The following is a 20,607-nucleotide window of genomic DNA, read 5'->3' as shown; positions in this document are numbered from 1 at the left end:
CAACTCTTAACTCCTTTTACTTCTCAGAACAAGACCAGAAGAGAAAGATGCTGGGTTAGATACTAGGAAAATCTTCCCAAATAAATGATCCACTGTAACAAGGCCCCAAAGATGCTTTCATCTCTTAAGACATCTTTGGAGGATGACTTAAATATAGTCTTGCCTGAGGCAGCTATATAATATTTATCTCCCAAGGTCCCTGTGATTCTACAAACAAGCAGAAATCAATAGCAAACACAAAGGATAAAAGAACCTTGGGAAGAATTTTTCCAAATTTTTAAAAATGCAATTACCTTGATTGAAGCAGGAAAGAACCTGAGTTTTCTTTAAGTAAATACTCAGAATTGGGATATCACTTTGGTTAAAGGGGTAAAATGGTTTTCTTTATGGCCAAGTATACTCTTCTATAACTTAAACGTCTGTAACCTCCTCATAGGGAAGAAGAGAGAGATGGTATTTCTTCTCACCATAATTCTAGTTGGATAACATGGCACCTTTTTACACAGGAGCCCATATGTAAATACCAAGTTGGCAAATTTGTCCTTTGCACTGCTGTGGGTCTCTTTGGACATCATTACAAAACACTACCTAGAGCTTTAAATATAGGTGACAGATAAAAACCACTTCCAAATTAAATTGGGGAAGCAGGAAACCTCATTAGTTATCTAAACAATGCAGGAAAGAAATCACATCATAGCTTATCCATGCAAATCAATGCAAAGGAGAGGGACGCGCTGAGATCCCATGGCATAAGATTGTATATGCTTGCAATTCACCACATGCTCCCACAGTGTACATGATTTTTCTGCCACATTCATTTTGATTACTTGAAATTACTTTCCAAAATCATATTCCTTTAGATAGTATAGACTAAAAATCAGCATACTCTATGGAAGCAGAGCAGAAGTCTGTTGAGGGAGGCAGGGCATCTGCTAAAGAGCCAGGGCTTGCAAATGAAACGGTTAAAAAAAACTATAGAAATGTAAGCTGTACTAATCAGCTTCAAAAAAGCAGAGGGAGGGAGGGGGGCTAGGCCCTGCTGCTGTCCTAGAGTCAGACTGGGCTTCTGGCGCTGTATCACCGCCGGTCCAGTACCCTGGGGAAGGCTTCTTCCCAATGGGCCAGCCCACTAACAGCACAGAGGCAGGGGCTCTCCCACCCAGGGGCGCTGGCCATGCACGCCCTACTGCCTTCCAGGCTCATTCCTTCCTCTGGGTCAGGCAGAGGGTGAGGAGCGCAGGCTCTGCATGGGGACAGCTGGGTCAGAACTGGGTCAAGGTTCAGACCACAGCTCAACCGCTCACTCCCTGCTGCAAACTGGCTCAGTCACTCAACCTCTCCGGTCGTAATTTGCTCACCTGTGGATTGGGGCTATCTAACAGTTAGTATTTACAGTTCATTCAACAAATAGTTATTGAGCAGCTGCCACATGCCAGGCAGTATCCCAGGCCCTGGTGACACAGCAGTGGAGGAGCGCGACAGATCCCTCCACCACGGAGCTTATGTTCTCAGGGGCTGCCACAGGGAAGCAGGCAGGGACTGGGCTAGGAGCATGCCCAGATTCTATGTAATTTATGACACCGCCTCCTTTATGGTGGCATTAAGGAGAAAAAATGAGCACCCTAAAGAGCCTGGAACTTCCTGGGACTTCCTAAGCACTCAGCAAGGGTAGTTAACACCATGACAGGTGCAGGGGGCGCCTGTTCCCACTACTTTCACAGACAAACAGCCATAGTTTCCAGAAAAGCAACTGGCCCTGAGAGTAACCACGAGGGCCACATGCAGGGGGGCCCAGGAGCCTGCCTCTCCCCCAGGATCTGCGCAGCTGCCCAACGCCAGAGACACTGATCCAGCCTGCAGTGGCCAGGGAGGCTGGCTCTGGGTTTCTCCTTTCTTGGAATACTACCGGAGATGGCCTGAATGAACCTCAGTTTCTCCTTCCGCAGTTAAAGAGGTGAACAGCGAGAGGCTCCTGTTTCAGATGGGAGATCCGTGCCTTGAGAATTCAAATCCTTGATACTTGACTCTGTGGGTCTTTGCTGGGTCTTCTAGAGGTAACTGGAAAGAGTCCTGCTGAAGTTAGTCCTAATAGAGTCCAATTCTGTGAGTGTTAGCTGGATGGTCCCCCAGGGGTCTAGGTACCTCAGTTATATGCCCTCTGGAAAATGACAAAGACACCTGTAACCTGGAAGTTAAGCCCAATCAAATTCCTAGACTTTGTTATACTTTATTCAAGGGATGCTTGGGCCTCATACAAACACACCCACCTGAGAGACAGCACAAACCTCGTTTATATGGAGGTGGTCATCTCAGAACCTCTGTGATCCACAGCACAGTAGAGAGCTGGACAGAGAGTGGCATCCAAAGCCGAGGGCATCACAAAGCCCATGGACTCCTCGTGGGAAATGCCACAGTACCAAGTCAGGAGCTATTTATTCTCAGTCAACCTGACTTACATGCTTCATTTTCCTGCTTCCCAAACCACTATAGATTAGAAGCAGCACATAGAAGACAGGGGCACGCCAAGGTAAATACAAGGAGGGACTATTGACATACTGGGATTGAGAAAAGACATTAATCATCCTCCTTCAAACAAAAATAAAATGTAATTTTTTAATACTTAAAACAACGTCTTAAAAACCATATAAACTATTATTGTCTAACCCCATACACAAAAGTAAATTTGAAATGGATCAAAGACCTGAATGTAAGTCATGAAATCATAAAACTCTTAGAAGACAACATAGGCAAAAATCTCTTGAATATAAACACGAGCAACTTCTTCCTGAATGCATCTCCTCAGGCAAGGAAAACAAAATAAAAAATGAACAAATGGGACTATATCAAGCTAAAAAGCTTCTTTACAACAAAAGGACACCATCAGCAGAACAAAAAGGCATCCTACAGTATGGGAGAATATATTTGTAAATGACATATCCGACAAGGGGTTAACATCCAAAATATATAAAGAACTCACATGCCTCAACATGCAAAAAGAAAATAACCCTATTAAAAAATGGGCAGAGGATATGAACAGACACTTCTCCGAAGAAGAAATTCAGATGGCCAACAGGCACATGAAAAAATGCTCCACATCGCTACTTATCAGGGAAATACAAATTAAAACCACAATGAGATATCACCTCATACCAGTTAGGATGGCCAACATAGAAAAGACTAGGAAGAACAAATGCTGGCGAGGCTGTGGAGAAAGGGGAACCCTCCTACACTGCTGGTGGGAATGTAAACTAGTTCAACCATTGTGGAAAACAGTATGGAGGCTCCTCAAAAAACTAAAAATAGAAATACCATTTGACCCAGGAATTCCACTCCTAGGAATTTACCCTAAGAATGTAGAATCCCAGTTTGAAAAAGACATATGCACCCCTATGTTTATTGCAGCACTACTTACAATAGCCAAGATATGGAAGCAACCTAAGTGTCCATCAGTAGATGAATGGATAAAGAAGATGTGGTATATATACACAATGGAATACTATTCAACCATAAGAAGAAAACAAATCCTACCATTTGCAACAACACGGATGGAGCTAGAGGGTATTATGCTCAGTGAAATAAGCCAGGTAGAGAAAGACAAGTACCAAATGATTTCACTCATCTGTGGAGCATAAGAACAAAGCAAAAACTGAAGGAACAAAACAGCAGCAGACTCACAGAACCCAAGAATGGACTAATAGTTGCCAAAGGGAAAGGGACTTGGAAGGGTGGGTGGGAAGAGAGGGAGAAGAGGAATAAGGGGCATTATGATTAGCACACATAATATAGTGGTGGGGGCACGGGGAAGGCAGTACAGCACAGAGAAGACAAGTAATGACTCTACAGCATCTTACTATGCTGATGGGGTATGTGGTGGGGACTTGATAATGGGGGGAATCTAGTAACCACAATGTTGCCCATGTGATTATATATTAATGACACCAAAATATAAATAAATAAATAAATAAAAAGAAGAAAGGAGGGAAGGAAGGAAAGAAAAAACTAAGGAAGGAATAGCCAGAGGCATGGAAGAGAGATTAGACACTCTGAGCATATATTCAGTAGGAATCCAAGAAGAAAATGATAGGAATGACAGAACAGTGAATCTTTGAAGAGTTAGCATATGAGATTTTTCCTCTATTGAACAGGCATCTAGGTCCTTAGATTAAAACATCCCCCTGTGCATCTGTAAGTCCAGGGAGAGGAAATCCTGGGGCAAAATACCTCTAAAAGCCAAAATTAGTCAAAGGGAGAAAAAAAAACTATATAAACTATTTTTAAAAAGCCACATGTACACAAAAACCTGATAGTCCGAAGTTAATTCTGTGCTGAAGCAACGATCTATGTTCAGCTACATCAATCCCGAGGGTATTAAATCCTTAAAATATAGAAGAATAACTGGTAGACCAAGAAGATTTAAAATGACCAAGAACTTAGGATGCTTAATATACTCTTTGATAAGGCAAAACTTTAATAAATTTTTTCAATCCCCAATGGTTTAACCTTTTTGTTTTAAGTCTGCCACTAAATGGGGTAAGAGACCCAGTTACTAGAAAATTTTATTAATGTGGGTCCTGGATAATACCAGATGAGTAGAGGTATTAGTGTAGGTTCACTCTTTTCCAGGAATTTGTCATTTGCAGCTGACAACTCCCATGTGAGATGGGCCAGACAGGCATCCTCCTCTGAGTTGAGGACACTGGTTCAGAGAAGGCACACGTCTTGCCCAAGGCCACGTCTTTAAGTGACAGGGTTACTTGGAGAACCCAGGCTTTCTGACCGGACTCATCACAGCCCAGCAGCCCTGACTGCCCCAGACCTGCTTCACTTCTGGTCTGACCTCTCAGGGAATCCCTCTGCTGCCCCAAGTCAAATCTTCAACTGGGCACAAAGCCACAAAGTGTAAAGCACACAGCAGGTTGAAAACAGTACATGGGGGCTTCAGGGGATACAGGGTCAAGAAGTTAAGGAACCTCTGCCCTCAAAGAGTTTATCACCCAAACTCTAGATTCTGGGGAATGGGTGAAGAGGAGAGGAAAGTCTATTAGTAACTACAAGGTAGAATCTGGTAAATGCTCTGAGAGAGACAAAAACAGGTTGGTAGGGGCCTCTGATCAAGATTATATCCTACTCAGGGAGGAAAACAGGGACAATTTTTTGGCATTTGGCTTTCCCAAGATAGTCACAGGCAGAGCTTAAAGGTTTCCAAAATGGACTTAAAATGTATTATAATCAGCTACATTTTAGAAGAAAAGAGGTCTATAAAAGACTAAACATGATTATTAACTCAGAGGTTCTTCATATTCCATAATTCTATCTACCTGGCCCTTCTTCCACCATCTGCCCCAACCAAAATTTAGAAATCCAAAACAAAAACCTTGCAAGGCTGATCAAAACAATTACAGCAGGTTTAATCTTCAATTGATCTCTATTTTCCTTCTTGCAAGGGCATACAGACACTGGACCCTAGGCTTTTAACAGCAGTGAATTCCACATCTTTCAAGAAGACAGCTCTCTAATAGAGGCAGGTGACTGCTATTTTCCATTAGTGCTCATGAATACTGATGTGGCAGAAAAGCCCCTTAGGGCACAACCCAGAACCAAAACATTAATAAATGCCCTCTATTGTGAAGCACTGTGCACCCGCGGGCTCACTGAGTTCAGAAACTGGAATTTTTAAGTACCATTTTTCTCCTCCAAGGGAGCCTTACTGTTGTATTATGTTAAAATTTAGAAATCTTCCCAAATATACCCTGCAATTAAATCACACAAGATAACGAGCTTCTGAGCTGTGCAAACCCTGGTTGGTACCCCCTCATTTGAATAATAATTGCTGCCATTCATTTTACAAGCACTCCTATATCTTATATGCCTCAAAGGGCAGTTTGCAACAATGGGAAAATTACATGACTGGCTAAAAACACACATGACATTTAAACTAAATTAACAGGAAAACTAGTCAAGTCTGATATTTTTTGTCATGTGTCACCACCACTTAATAGAAATTTATTTCATTACTTTTCCTCTCCAAATTTCATATGAATGCTTTTATAGAAACACAATTTGCCTTTCTGGAAAAAAGAATTTAAGCACCACAGAAGAAACAAATGCTATCTCAAGCAACAAAAAAACCTGCAGCAAGAAGTAGAAAAAGGGACCTATCATTGCATAAAATCATCTTGTGTAATCATGGAGATCAAATGCATACAGTTTCCACACACGTACAGGCAGAATTTCAAACAGGCCTGGGATGAGAGGGCTCAAACCAAGCATTCACACAGTGATCTTATTAAACAAGACAAAGGCCCACGTAACTATCATCACAGGAGTAACACAAAGGGAAATCGATGAAAGAACATTTAAACGTTAAGTCTTCACTGCAATGGGTAGAGAAAAATGGACTCAGCAGAGGCCAATGTACAGGAAAATGGTGTTTATAGCATTATGCAAAGAGAAATGACACAAAGAGTTTCATAATGAGAGACATAGTTATGAAATGTTTTATTCTAAATAAAGCACTTGGGTTATTGTAGCTTAGTGGTCATGTACTGTAGACAATGTGGAAAGAGGCAAAGGCCATTTTAAGAGGCAGCTAAAGCAACTGTATGAAGTTGTACTCCCAGCCTGATCCAAGCAGCTCTGCCTACAGATGGAAATGGGTGCAAACCACCACATGAGACAGTTGCTAGTAAATCCATTCTCCACTCTAATGAGCCTTCTCAGAAAATCATTAGTGGGAAGTCACTATTACCAAAGATCCATTCTGGGTATGTAAGGGATGGAGGACAGGAGCACACAGGGAGATACAGGACACAGCAGTTAATTGTGATAAGTCTTTGATACACACAATCTAAGTCAGTCCTCAGAACATTCTTATAAGGAGGGTATTATTTTTCCCATTATACAGATGAAGAAACTGAGGCTCTTAATATTTAAGATAACATGCCCGTATGGCTGAAAAGCAGCAAGGATCAGTACTTGAATTCAGGTCTGACTTCAAAGAATGTGCTCTAGCAGTATGTCTTGATGGGGAGACAATGGCGGGTGGGGGATATTGAATGGGGTGGGCACAGAAGGAGATTCATTTTTGCATATCTGCAGTCTGAGGAGGCTGTGGAGACATGCATTCAAATTCTGAGACTAGAAATTCTGGGTTCCCATCCTGGTGCTGCTTCAAATGAGTTGCCTGACCTTGGACAAGTCACTGTATTTTTCCAAGTTCTGGATTTTAGGTTTTCCTGTCATACAGATGAACACTGAAGTCTAAAATCTGCAACAGACACTGAAGAATTTTAAGTCCACTCCTCCCAGACAGGAAGCTACTCATACAAGTGTCAGTGGAATACTGCAGAAATCTAATGAGCATTCCTGACCATACTTTCTCCAAGGGAAGAGATGGTCATTACCGAAATAAAGTAGGTGAAGGAGAACTGCCTTTTAGCCTTTGTTCCTACCTCTTGTTGAGAGCAAAGGCCTTCCTCACAGTTCTCCCCTCTGCCCTTGCTTCCTGTCAGACTGAATATCTGAGAGATTCCAGGTTCACAGTGTACAAGGCTAGAGTTAATTTTGCAATGAGTTTGACAAGAAAGTATTAATACAGAATGGAAGCAAGTCTTACAGCCTCTTAATCAGAATTTCTTATCTATAAATGGGAGCCACAGATCTGGGAGTTCAATTCAACCCCATGTGAGCTCATTTAAAGGACTGGAATGATTGATAGTTTACACAGAGTCACAGGACCAAATAAGAATCAGAAAACAGCCCTCATCGTTTCAGGTCAACTGTGGTAAACAGTAAGATTCAGCAAAGATTCACCATTTCCTCCAACACATTCAAAAAGCCTCAGATCAATAATATGAAACAGTAGGATGAGCTTGGGGTAGTTGCAAATGGGTACTATTTGATGACCGAGTGTAATTTTGCACCAAGAGGGCAAGTCCCAATAATCACTGCCAGAAAGTATTTCTGTATTTCTGATTTACTTTTCAGTGGGTAAAATGTGCATAAGAGAAAAAAAAATCTTTAGAAGTTTTTAATGAATTGGGAATGAACAAGAAAATCTGCTATATGAAATTAATCATGACACTTACAAAAGAGCCCACGCACTGTGAAATGAAAGGTGGGAAAGCGGAGCTGAATTACATATTTGTACAGCTATCAAATTTTAATACTAAAAGTTTCAAAGTGCCTTTGATGACCCAAGTCCACGTACTTACAGGACTCTGGAGAAGCCAGAGTTCTGCCACCAGGTGGCTGGTTCTGATTCTAAAATGTGCCAAGGACATAGGGCACCTCAGCACCCAGATTCACCCCACAGAGTACAGAAGAGGAAACTCTTCAGAAACTCGGGGGGCAGGAAGGGGGGTGCATTTTGTCTCAAAGCTGGTATATTCCATAAGGAAAGGAAAATGGCATTTTAAAAACTGGATATAATTAAAGGCTTCAATAAAACCAAGGTAAAGTAACCTATTTATGTCCTGATTGCTAATAACAGAAATAGAGAGGCACAGAGAAACACTTCATTTAAAAGACACACACAAAAAAACCAGGAAGCAACTACAATTGGTATCAACTGCTTAGATGAACACTTGGTTCAGTGAAAGAGCTAACGATGTCCCCTTGCTTAGGCGTTTGTAGTATTTGCACCCAGCACTATTCGCCTGCCAGGTACATTACCTGACCAGACTGTTACTTGTCCAGTGTCTTGAGGAATCTGTTGTCTTGAGCTCCCACCCACCCGACATGTGCTTAACTGATGACAAAGGCATGGATGGAGCTCTTTTGATGGCCTGGTAGGAAACACCAACCAACAAAGCCTTTCTTTCAAACAAGTGACCCACCATCTTTAGGCTTCTCAAGCACTGTCCTTGGGGGAATACAGCTTCAAGTTATAAAGCAAAATCAGACAGATGAACTGAAACATAATTTGGGCATAAATGGCCTAATAATAAGATGCAGGAAAATGGCAATTTAAGTTACTTTCTTTAATAACTATCAACAGAAACATTAAGCTTAAAAAAGTGTGAAATTAAAGATGACTTTTAAAATAAAAAACAGACAATATTCATATTCTTAGTTGAGGGGGACAATGCTTTCTATCTTATTTCTTCACAAAAAATGACTAATTCAGCCCAATTCCAATAAAGATAAACTTGGAAGTGTTTTTTAATTTACAAATCATACTAGGATTTAAAAGATAAAATTAAAGCCATAAGCCTCCAGGAAGCTGATGGGTACTAATGAATCCAAAAGTCAATTTAATGGAAAACTTTAGTTTACAATAAACATAAATTAAAATTGCACCCATACCATAAGATTACGAGAACGCCTGACATGCAGGATACACACAATATATATTTGTTCAATTAATGAACAGATAAATATATTTAGATTTCTCATGCTAGTATTTCTTTCTACTTGTTTATTAAACCAAACTACTAATCCTTATTTGTTTGTTTTTTTATAAACACCACTTACAGAAAAGAAAGATGACTGGCATTAAATACAATTTATAATTTTACAATTTGTGATCCATATTCAATATGTCAAGAAGGTGATAGCACTTAGAATTCTCCAGCAAGTTCTTAGGAATTTTTAAGTTGGAACTTAAAATTATAGACCGTACAGAGTATCTTAACAACATATGGCCAAGTTTATGTGATCATCTCAGTAGAATAATTCAGTTTCATAAAAAATGCAAATTTAACAGTAGTACATTAATTCATGCCAACCCCACTCTGGTAATTCAAGACAATCCCCAGGGACCTCCCATATGAAATCAATATGCATACATCTATTTAAGTTTGATCACTAACTCACTAAATAAATATCAGGCTATAGACCAGTTAGGTATTCATTATTCACAGGAAAATAGCAAATGTAAAAAGCACGCTGATAGTGTCAAGCCATTAACAAATCAATCGATAACTGTTCCTCGTTTTAGTTTGCTACCTCTAGGAGAAAGCTGTTAATCTGCTGCCAAGGTGCAGTCTGCTTTCCGCAGAGGGGTACATACTTATGTTGATGCTAAGACGACTTCTCAAGGAAGCCTTACATTGTATTATGTCTACTCAGGCTTTATAATCAGCACTGAAACAGACTCACTCTTGATATATTCCTTAGACACCAAAGGCCGGAGATCCCCAAAGACCACAGTGGGAAGTGTCACTCTTTTTGTTCCCCAGAGCCTGAGATTGAGGCACAATGAATAAACATTTGTGTGTTACAGGATGAGGAGCAAATGGTTTATTCCTCAAAACTTTATTTCCACTGCTTTCAAAGCAAGATTCTTTCTGTGTTTTTAGGGCCCACATGTATTCACAAGCAGCTAATCCCCCAAAAGCAACCAAGAATGGTTCCAGTTTAGCAAAAAAAAAACACACCTCACATTTTTTCTTTAAGCATGAGCCCAGTTAAATACAACATCCATAGTGCCAAGCCCCTGAGAACATCAGCTTTTGTATATTAATTTCTGTGTGATCACTATGCCTGTCTGTCTCAGGTCACAGAGAAACAGTACATGGCACTGTCTCTGAGATCAGTGGCCCAATGTACCAGCTAAGAGACACTGAAAAGAAATGAGGAAAAGGAAGTTCAGTCATCAGAATAAAGTTGAGCCCCACAACTGCTTCCTCAATTTATTCATAATAAAAACACGATCTAAAAAGTGTCAGCAATGACAGCAACAAAGCTCAAAGAGCATCGCCCATTTTTTCCTCTCTTCCATTCCAAAAATCAACAGCAAGACTCAATCCAAAGCCATATGAATGATGCTCTTTTTTTTAAGACTTGGAGGCAGTATCAGGCGTAAACAAATCAAACGTCCTTCCCATGCTTACAGCAAGAGGAAGAAAAGGACTCCTCACTTCTCACTCACTTCTGTGACTGATCTATGGGGAGAACGTGACTGTTTGCTGTCAAACGCAGAAGTTAACACCAGCACGCACACACAACCCTGTGGGGGGCGAGCCGTGCTGGGTTTCAAACGAAGCTGCACTGTGTTTACTGAGCCTCCTGTCTCATTTCCTGGGTGAGAGGTGCAATTAATACTTCATCCCAGAAACAATCCATGCAAGAAACAGCTTTATTGGGAGTAGAAATCATAACACAAATCGGTTCTTCCTGTGAGTGGCAGGTTTCTTACTGCACGCACCTTCTCTTCAGGGGAAGTCAGTCTCCCCCTCTGAACCAATGATGAAAGCCGTCCACAAAGAACAAGAGCTGGAACACAGCCTTTCTCTCTCCACTTAAGACACTCAGCGCACAGCTTCACTCCAGGGCACAAATTAAAACCAGCCCCCATCACCTGAGCAAACTGCACTGTCACGTCCCGCCCATCACATTTTTTTATCTGTTTATCAGGGTAAGAGCTAAGGACGCGCACACAGCCAGGATATTTGAAGCAAGTTGTGACCCATGTAGTTTGCCCCTTCACAGGCCCCAACAAAAACCGCACCCATGTCCCCGCCCAGACCTTACCCGGCCCAGGAGGTTGTCCTGAAGCAGCGTCTCTTGCAGCACAGGGGCCACTTCCTCCAGGCTCAACATGTGGCAAAGGTCGGTGAGTTCCTCCTGCCCCAGGGACCCGGTGCCCGTCGTGTCAAAACTGTCAAACAGCTCCTTGAGTCGAGCCTCATGCTGGTCCTGCTCCACCTCATCCATCCCATAGCCCACGGTGCTCGCCTGTGTGGGACAGAGACAAGGAGGGTTGCGCCAGCTCCTGGAGCCCTGCGGCTGCCCTCTCCAGCCCCTTGGGAACGCGGTCCGTCCCGGCCCTGGATGCTGGCTGGCAGGGCCGAGAGCGCCAGCAGCAGAGGCACTGCACACGCCCAGCAGGACCCCGACCGCTCCAGGCCCCAGGCCTGACCAGCGGAGTCGCACACGCTACCACTCCAGGGGCACATTCACAAGGTCAGGCACACGGGAACGTTACCAGAGGAAGGGGTCTCTTCGGAGAAAGGCACTCTCCTTTCCTGCCTGGTGCTCAGCGGGCAGCCAGTCTGTCAAACTCAAGACTAAAAGCGCTTTTCTCTCTCTCTCTGCTGTACAGGAGGTGAAAGGCCACTTGTGACATCCAATCCTTTCAAACGAACTAACTTAGTGCTCACAGGCTGCAGGGCCAGGGTGTCCATGCAGGGCGGCGAGCGCTGACCACCTGCCCTGATGTGCTGGCAATCTGCAGGTGGGCCGAGCTATTTAGTTCGTCTTTCTTCAGCCTAGATGCCCCTCATCACTTAGACCAGAGGCTGGCAACAGGAGACTCGGATGAAATGTCTGATACAAACCACCTCCGTGTTTACATGAGACCAAATGCCTTCTACACGAGCTCCTCAAAAAGCAGCTCAATTAACTTCACTGGTGCAATTACGTGAGGTGTGACAGGAAGACTATTCCCTAAAGCTCCCTTTAGTCCCAGGGAGTTTTAGGTAATGCTTAGTTGCCTGGAGAAAGGGGAAAACACTACTCCAACCTTCCAGGTAGTGAGATTCAAAGGAGCCACAGACCATATGAATCATACAGAACCTTCACCAGCCAGACCATGCTGCTGTTGTGTGCCTGGCTCATCTGTCTGCCATCTCTCCCACCTGCCCTGACCCAGGGCCTTCTGTTTTCCCACCCTCTAGGGGGTCAGTAAAAACATGGACCAATCAATAACTCTCAGAATCACTTTTACTAAAAATATGCATCATAAAATTCTAGGCCCCTCATACTCTAAGAATAAAATCTGAGTTTCTCCTTGCATGACAATTCATTTTTAACTCTCGGGTCTTCCAATGAAAGTCTGAAACCTGCGTATCTGAAGCTGCCTTTGCCATGATGCCATGGAAGCCAAGCATGACATACACCCTTGAGATGAGGCTCAGACATCTGAAACAAGACTGTCAGAACCATCCCCATGACTAAAAATCAGCACCACTACAAAAAGAAAAAAGTATCTTGTCAATATAATTTTGTGTGATAAACACATTATATGATATCTACCTTACTAACAAAGTTTTAAGTGTGCAGAACAGTATTTTCACTCTACGTGCACTGTTGTACAGCAGATTCTAGAACTTTTTCATCTTGCATGACTGAAACTCTACACCCACCGCACAGCAACTTCCCTTCTGCCTCCCCTGGCCCCTGGCAACCACCGTTCTACTTTTAAAAGCAGCACCTTTAACTAAACCAAGCCCTGGGCCAGCGTACTCTAACTTACAGGTGATGTTCAGAGAGCAGATGGTTATGGCATGGGAAACTTACAAGTCAAGGTGAGCCTGGCCAGAACTGAAGAGAGCTTCCCATAACAAATCACATACCCTAGGCTGTGTTGCTTTCTTTCCAGACAACGGTTGAAAACACAGCAAGCTAAAACACAGCCATGACCATCCTGAGGGTCTCAGTGGAACTAGGTAGACTCCAAAGATGGATTCAAACAGCTCACCACATAGCTCAAAATTTACCAGGGCCACTCATTGAAGTAAAGGGTGCTGTTTCAGCTCAGTCTCCTGGTCTCAGAAGGCCTATTTTCCTAATTATCAGTTTTTGTATCACTAAGGTGCTGCTGGCTCTGGCTGCCTTCCCAGGGTTGGTCTGTTGGGTTAGCTAATCAACATGTAAATGTTTTCAAAATAAGTTGAGAGTGCTATATAAACATCAAAGCATCAGAAAAGAAACACTAAGGTGTTACGCAAAGCCACAAAAGTTAGGCATTTAGACAAGGCCAACCCTTGGATAATGAGATTCACTTAGAGTCTACCAATTAATCATCAGCTAAGATTTGAGAATCCCCCGGGTACGCTGGGATTTTCAGGGTTGCCACAGCTCTCAGACTCCCTCTGAGTTTTATAGTCCCCAGGGCTGTAACCTGATCAATTTCATAAAAGCCAGACTATCCTGCTTTTGCTTGATTTTGCATATTAAAAAAAAAAAACACCTCAAAAGTGAAAGAATTCTAACACTTTTCCTTTTCAAAGTTATTTTTAAGGGGTGGGTATTTGTCCATCTAGACCAATGGAAGAGGGCCATGAAACTCATAACATACTGGGAACTCCTGATCTTATCCATGGCTTTGAATTAGATAAGCTATCATGGCCCATTCTTTGGGAGGTCACTGGATTTTCACCAAATCAAACAAACCTCTTTTATTTTACAGCAGCTTTCCTTTTTTATCTCTTCACCTCTCTTTTCCAAGACGCTGTGCTAAGGAAAACATTCTTTTGACTGAACGGGGAAAATGGCCCCACCGCTGCAGAACAAATGATCAGATGGAAACATCCAAAAGATGTTACATATGGTGACAAGTTGTCAGTACTCTTCTGGCACAGAATGCATTTTTCCTCATTGATATTATTCTCCAAATGTTCATCAGTAATTTTACATGCAAGAATTTTTTCTCTCCACTTGGCAGAAATTTTCTTAAGGGCAAGGTCCACAACTTCTTTTTTGTTTAAATCTTCCTCCAAACGCACAGTATGGTCTGCTCTTCACACCAGGGACTCAGTAAACATCACGGACTGACTTAGTATATGGAGATTCTTTGAGTGAAAACTTACCCTGAATAAAGCTATAGAAATGAGCATATGAAGACTTTGAAATGCCTCCTTCTTCTACAAGCACACCACTACTTCCCTCATCCAACCCTTTTACAAAGACATTTTCAGCCTTAGAGACAACCAAGCAAAAGCAGAAAGCCAGGACCCACTGCCAAACCATGTAGAACCACCTGAAGTTTGATTCAAGGAATTGGTAATTAAGCCAACAGATTCATAAACATCAATAAATTCAATAAACATGTTATTATGGGATTGACTATGGAGGAGAATCTATACCAAACCACTTACCCAAGTCCCCTCATTTACAGAATGAGAATAATAGTACCCATCTGGAAGGGCTGTTCTAAGGGTTAAAGATGGCAAGAGAGAGTGGCTATTCCAGAGAAAGCACATACAAGAAGGGAATTGAGAAAACTACCAAGAAAATACCTGTGACTTACTAAGAGGGGTAAACTGAAGAGCGGCAACCACACAGTCAATTGGCCACAAATCTGTCTTCAAAGCAGCAAAGCAAGAGCTATGCAATGCCGCACAGCACAAACGGGCAGGACAGGTTATATGTGTAAACAATATTGTATCACTTAATAGTAACTGTAAGCAGGTAATGGTCAGGGCTTCCTCCATCTCTAAAGGCTGATTATTAAAAAACTGAATGTCAAACAAAAGCAGAAAGGCTGAAATGTAGTTGGGAATTCAGAAGAAACTTTTTTTTAAACCTCTGAGCATTTACTCTTATGCTGAGTGCTTTACATAAACGACCTCATTTAATCCTCCTAATTCTTTAAAGTACATATCATATTCCCATTTAAAATGCAAAACTTGAAGCTTGGCAAAATTAAGCAACTTGCACAAGGTTGCAGCACAAATATGGGGGTGGACTGAGATCTGTTCTGAACCCTGTTCTGTCTCTAAATTATACCATCTCTCAGTCCTATGCCTGCACACCAAACATATGAATTGGACCCCTAAGATGGTATCATTGGCAAATAGCTTATCTCTGCCTTTAGGTGTTAACCAGCTGAACAATACCAAGTACAAGAAACCACCATGGACCACATGATGGTAACAAACTCCTCCCAGTGAGAATGGCGAGGGGTGCGTTTCCGTCCTCCTACCTCTCTTGATCCACTTATTGAGTAATTACAGTCTGCAAGGCACTAGAGATACACAGAATCAGCAATCTCTTTTTTCTAAAGCAGCTTTGAGATTTAGGGCCAGGAAGAAATAAATTTTTGTATGAAATGATCATGAAGAATCCCATATCTTCAATAATGGGCATAGTTCAGGAATTGATTATTATTAAATTACTTCCCCAAAATACTTAAGTATGTCTAATCTGGGCAATTCAGTGCTTTCCAGAGTTAGCCTACCTGATACCCACCAGTGACAGGAATCATCCTCAGTGATGAAGAAGTTGGGTTTTGAGTGATAAATCCTTTTGAAGTGTGAAGAACAATCCCAATTTTATAGAGCCTACCACCAGCCTGGGCCTCTCTTCACCATCTACCTTCCCAATCAAACCGACAGAAGCCTCTACAACTCCTTTGAAATAAAAGGGCCAGTGTGGGCACTACTTTGGAGTTCTAGCTAGGGATGGTTAAATAAGAGGCAGATGCACAGAGCCATTAATCAAAACATTTACTACCCAATAACCACCCATAATGAGAACTATTTGGAGCATTTTCCTTCCAAATAACTCAAAACAAGGCTGCCAAAATGTGCAGTCCCTGACAGGGATGTCCATTACAGATCTGTGTTATCGTGCTCCCCCCAGGAACTCTGACTGATGAAATCACAGTGGCAACTGGGACTGGGAAAATTAGGTGGGGGTGCAGCTGGGATAATGAATTCCTTAACAGAAGGACAGCATGAAGTGGATACATGAACTTATGAACTTTCCAGAATCCTAGGTATAGAAAGGAGCTTATAGGAATGGCACCCCAGCCACAGGGGATGTCTGTTCTGGGCCAAAGGGAGTGAAAAGGGGACAAAGTCTGGCAAGGGAAAACCAAATAATAAATGAGCACAATGCCAGAGCCCCTAGCCCAAGCCTTTTATTTCCCCTCCAGATGGCCCAGCAGCTGAACAGCTATGCGGAATGTGTGGATGCCCCCTTCTGGCTTAGCCACTTTCCTTGAGTTTCATAATGCATCCTTTTGGATTTGTGTTCAGACATAGCTGTTGGGGGTCCTCAGGCCAGGCAGTGACCACCAAGTGGCCAATTTAGTTATTTCATAACCAAAGTGTTGAACATGGACAAACCCTGCTTTGGCAAAGCTTTTCATTCACGCCTTTAGCTTTCACCATTTGTCAAGTCAGAGCCTCATAATGGCAGTGGTCAAATTAAAATGTTTCTTTTTCTTCTTTTTTCCTGCAAACACTTTAATTTGAAAAGATTTCCAGTCTTGCCAATTTGGACTAATTTCAGTATACAATGAAAAAACAACAAGAATAAATTCAAGTTCAGCAAAAGCTCAATAGAAAAAGCAATTCTATTTACATGTCCATATAGAATATTTCTGACAAGAACTACTGTTCACCAAACTCACTACTGTCAGGGGGCCTCCTCTCTGCTCAAACAGCACCTCACTTCTAGCTGGATATCAAAAGCACAGGAGTATCACCAAGAATAAAGTCATGGTATAAAAATATAACACATAAGTTTAAATGCCACTGCACAGGAAAAAAAAAGTCACATTAAATACATTTGAAATAAAATAACTGCAAACACTTTAATTTGAAAAGATTTCCAGTCTTGCCAATTTGTACTAATTTCAGTATACAGTGAAAAAACAAGAATAAATTCAATAAATACCTTTGCTAACCACAGTATAAAACTGAATTTAACTAAAGATATCCTATGAGCACGTATTTTAAAACATAAAGACACTTTAGTATTTTACTATTCTGAATGCTGTAGCCAAACGCAAGCTTTGTTCAACCTAATAGCTAGGTGGATTACCCAATCAAGTAGTTAACTCAGGGGTAGCTGGAGGAATAAAATCATTAGCCTACACGTCTAGATTCAATAATCTGTAATCAGATACTAAGTAAAATCACAGAAGCAGAAAACAAGAGTTGCATGTTGTCACTTTCTTAAAAGAGACTGCTGGTGACAACTTTCACTTTTTGAGCCACATTTACCCAAATTAACTCAGAATGCCTGCAGCTCTGAGTACAGTTCCCTGCCAAAGCGCTTCTCTTCTCACATCTATAAACAATATCTTCCCCAAATACCCCAACTTCATTTTTTGAGTGAGCATTAAAATAAACACTTTGTAATTTTCCACCCAAAAGCTTGAAAAAAATTAACTGCCGAAATAACGTGCAATGAAGAAGTGTCCTAATTTCAAACAGAAAGTTGCTCACTTGCATATTGGCATAATCTTTTTAAAATTCTATTATATTTGTAAATAAGATCTCTTTTTGCAAGCTTCAGTAAGTCTCTCCACAAGCCCCTGCCCAACAGATGTAAGTTCAATAGCCAGAATTTAAACCACATAATTCATTGACCTACAAATGAATTGGCATCTATAAAAATAAACCTGCTGAAAAGGCTTTACACTGTTTGAATCCCTCTAAAATGCTCTGGTTAAACTTGCTAAACCCTTCATCAATGTAAGACTGAGAAAACATATTTTCATTAACAGACAATGGAAGCATCAAGATTGGTGAAATGTTAGTTTAGAAAGTCATGCAGTGACATTTAAAATAATTTACTTGAACATTTGACTTATAGGAATATTGCCTATTAAATTGATTGTTCAGAATTCACTGGAGCCCTAGTCTCTGCCTCTGTGCCAGTTAATATCTTTTGATACTAAGGGTCATCACATAACTAAAATGAAGAAAGAACAAGAAAGACACCCATGCCATTCTCAGCAAATGCCTTTTAAAATGACTGATCCTATGGTTTTAATGCAAAGACTGTACCTGTGATGGCTTCCTTTCTGGTGCCCCCCATAGAGCCCTTTCCCTCCTTGGCAATATCTTTGTTGATGTCCAACCAATTTGGAACATCTCTATGTCCTATGCTTTATCCATCCTGCGTTGGGAACACTTGCTTCTAAAGAATCCCCAGAGAACAGGTGAAAATAAACACATCTGTAAACAAACTCCGCAGCAGTTCGCTTCACCTCCCTGAGGACACTGACAACAGCTGCAGAGACCACACCAAACTGGCTTTTCAGCAAGCCTACAATGTTCCTTTTACACACAGTCTGGGTATTTTCACAGCCCTTTTCAACTCCAGAGCAAGATCTGCCAGTGTTCCAGGTCAGTCACCAATGTGCTAGCCACTAGGGAAGATTCAAGATAAAATTAAGCTAACAGAAAAAAATACAGTTCCTTGCAGAGTGTCAAGCCTCAGGAAACAAGTAATATAAATTTATATTAACATATGTTAGGGGAGTCCAACGGGGAAATATTCACCGCCTCAGAAGATTAGCCCGTGTGCCTAGATGGACTTTTGTCAGGTTTCTAACCCTAAAAAGCTGCCATGTCAGTCACAAAAGATCTTAAATGCAATCTTAAATTCAGGAGCTAAGTTTCCTGGCAAGCCCATCTCAGGAATTCCTCTGTGCCAGTTAAGTAAAGAAAGCAGATCTCATAATAGCTAAGCTGTCTAGTAACAAGGTATCTGGTAGGACAATCTTTCCAGCTCCCATTTTATTTGCATCTTAACCCGGGTTTTCAGGGCTGAGGCTAGGAAAACGCCTCTTCCTATCTCTCTCTCTTTCAACTTCACAGAAAGAGCTTTCAGCAGTAAACTGTCTCCATCAGCTTTGTCCTTTTGTCAGGGACCGGTTTGGTGGCTGCTGAAGTCCAGTCCCTGGAACCCTGTCAGCTTCGCCCGCAGCACTCCACACTTCCATTCGGCTGGTCTGGCGATCAAGGCTTTCACGCAATAACCAAGTGTCATTTCCTTCTTTTCCCTTAGTAATTGCATAGGGAAAGGCTTTCTTACACGCATTGATCCCACACACCTTCTGAAATCCCCCTTTTAGGGGGCCCAACAGCTCTCTGCTCCTCAGACAGCCCAGGCAACGCCTCGGGTTTCCCCAGACTGGTTTCTGTTCAGCTTCTCAATTAATCACAAGGCTGCCTGGGTGGCACAAGGCAACAGAACAACTACCCTTTCTGCCCCTCCGGGATTCGAGTCCGCTCCTGGTTCAACACACAGTAGCTGCTTTCAGCTTGCGGCTGCGGGCTTGGACCACGGGGGTGGCTGACGTGCCCAGACCCGGCTGCGCTGGCGGAGAGCGGACGCGCAGCCCGCGTCCCTGGAAATCTGTGATGCAGATGCGGCGACTCGCGTGCCCGTTGCCACCCGCAGGAACCTCCGCCATCCCCTCGGACACCCCGATGTGTCCCCAGGCAGCACGCTCTCTCCGCCCCCACAGTCCTCGCCTACCTTCTGTTGACCTCTCCGTTGCGCCGGCACAGCCGGCCGCCTGCCTCCGGCGCTCTGCAAAGCGAAGGAGGACGCTTAGTTACGGCTCAAGCAGCGGGACAATACTTCGCAGCCGGCGCCGCGGTGCCAGGCGGGCGTCCTTCAAAGGGACGCGAATGGGGACCCGCGTGAGCCTCATTTCCATATGTAAGGGGCCAGCTCTTAGGAAAGCGCGGCTCTCGCGGCCGCGGCGCGCATCCTCCGCACCCCGTGGCCCGCCCCCCGCCGCACAGCCCGCGCCTCCCCGCCCGGCCCCTCCTCCCGCCGCGTCCCCGGGAGCGCCCCGGTCGGTCCGGCGGCCGCGACACCCGCTTCCGCGCTGCCGCCCCGCGCCCGGTCCGCGGGGACAGCTCCAGCCCCGGCCCCGGCCCCGAGAGGGAAGCCCAGACTGTCCCACGGGGGCAGCGCCAGGCCTCCGCCCACCCCCAGGCCGCGTGGCGGGGGTCCCCGGGGGCGCCCCTCGCTTACCGAGTCGCGGGGCTCACGCGCCCGGCGCCGCCGCGGGGACCATGGCCGCGGGAGCGCTCAGCACTAGGAGGCGGCGGCGGCGGCGGGACGGCCGCGCCCAGCGCGCTCAGCTCCCGGCTCGGCCGCCGCCACCCGCAGCCCGGGACTCCGGGG

The 20,607-nt window shown here is 43.3% G+C and overlaps 1 protein-coding gene across 16 annotated transcripts in view; it reads right to left on the bottom strand.

Moving 5' to 3' along the window:
* The window catches only part of NIN (ninein), a 94,675-nt gene extending 74,068 nt beyond the window's left edge, over positions 1–20,607 (bottom strand). For 5 of the 16 annotated variants that reach the window (XM_036917435.2, XM_036917476.2, XM_036917486.2 and 2 more), the window contains exons 1-3: positions 20,455–20,607; positions 19,948–20,001; positions 11,476–11,679 (exon numbers count right to left, since the gene is read on the bottom strand). In XM_036917435.2, coding sequence (XP_036773330.2) covers positions 11,476–11,658 — 183 coding nt within the window. In that variant the 5' untranslated portion in view covers positions 11,659–11,679; positions 19,948–20,001; positions 20,455–20,607. The remainder of the gene's footprint in view (positions 1–11,475; positions 11,680–19,947; positions 20,002–20,454) is intronic. The other 11 variants (XM_036917396.2, XM_036917429.2, XM_036917415.2 and 8 more) reach the window with 4 other exon arrangements.

This window comes from Manis pentadactyla, chromosome 11, assembly GCF_030020395.1.
Source record: "Manis pentadactyla isolate mManPen7 chromosome 11, mManPen7.hap1, whole genome shotgun sequence".
In the NCBI taxonomy this organism is placed as follows: domain Eukaryota; kingdom Metazoa; phylum Chordata; class Mammalia; order Pholidota; family Manidae; genus Manis; species Manis pentadactyla.
The sequence above is the reverse complement of the archived record's forward strand: the minus strand, read 5'-3'. Positions and strand labels throughout refer to the sequence as shown.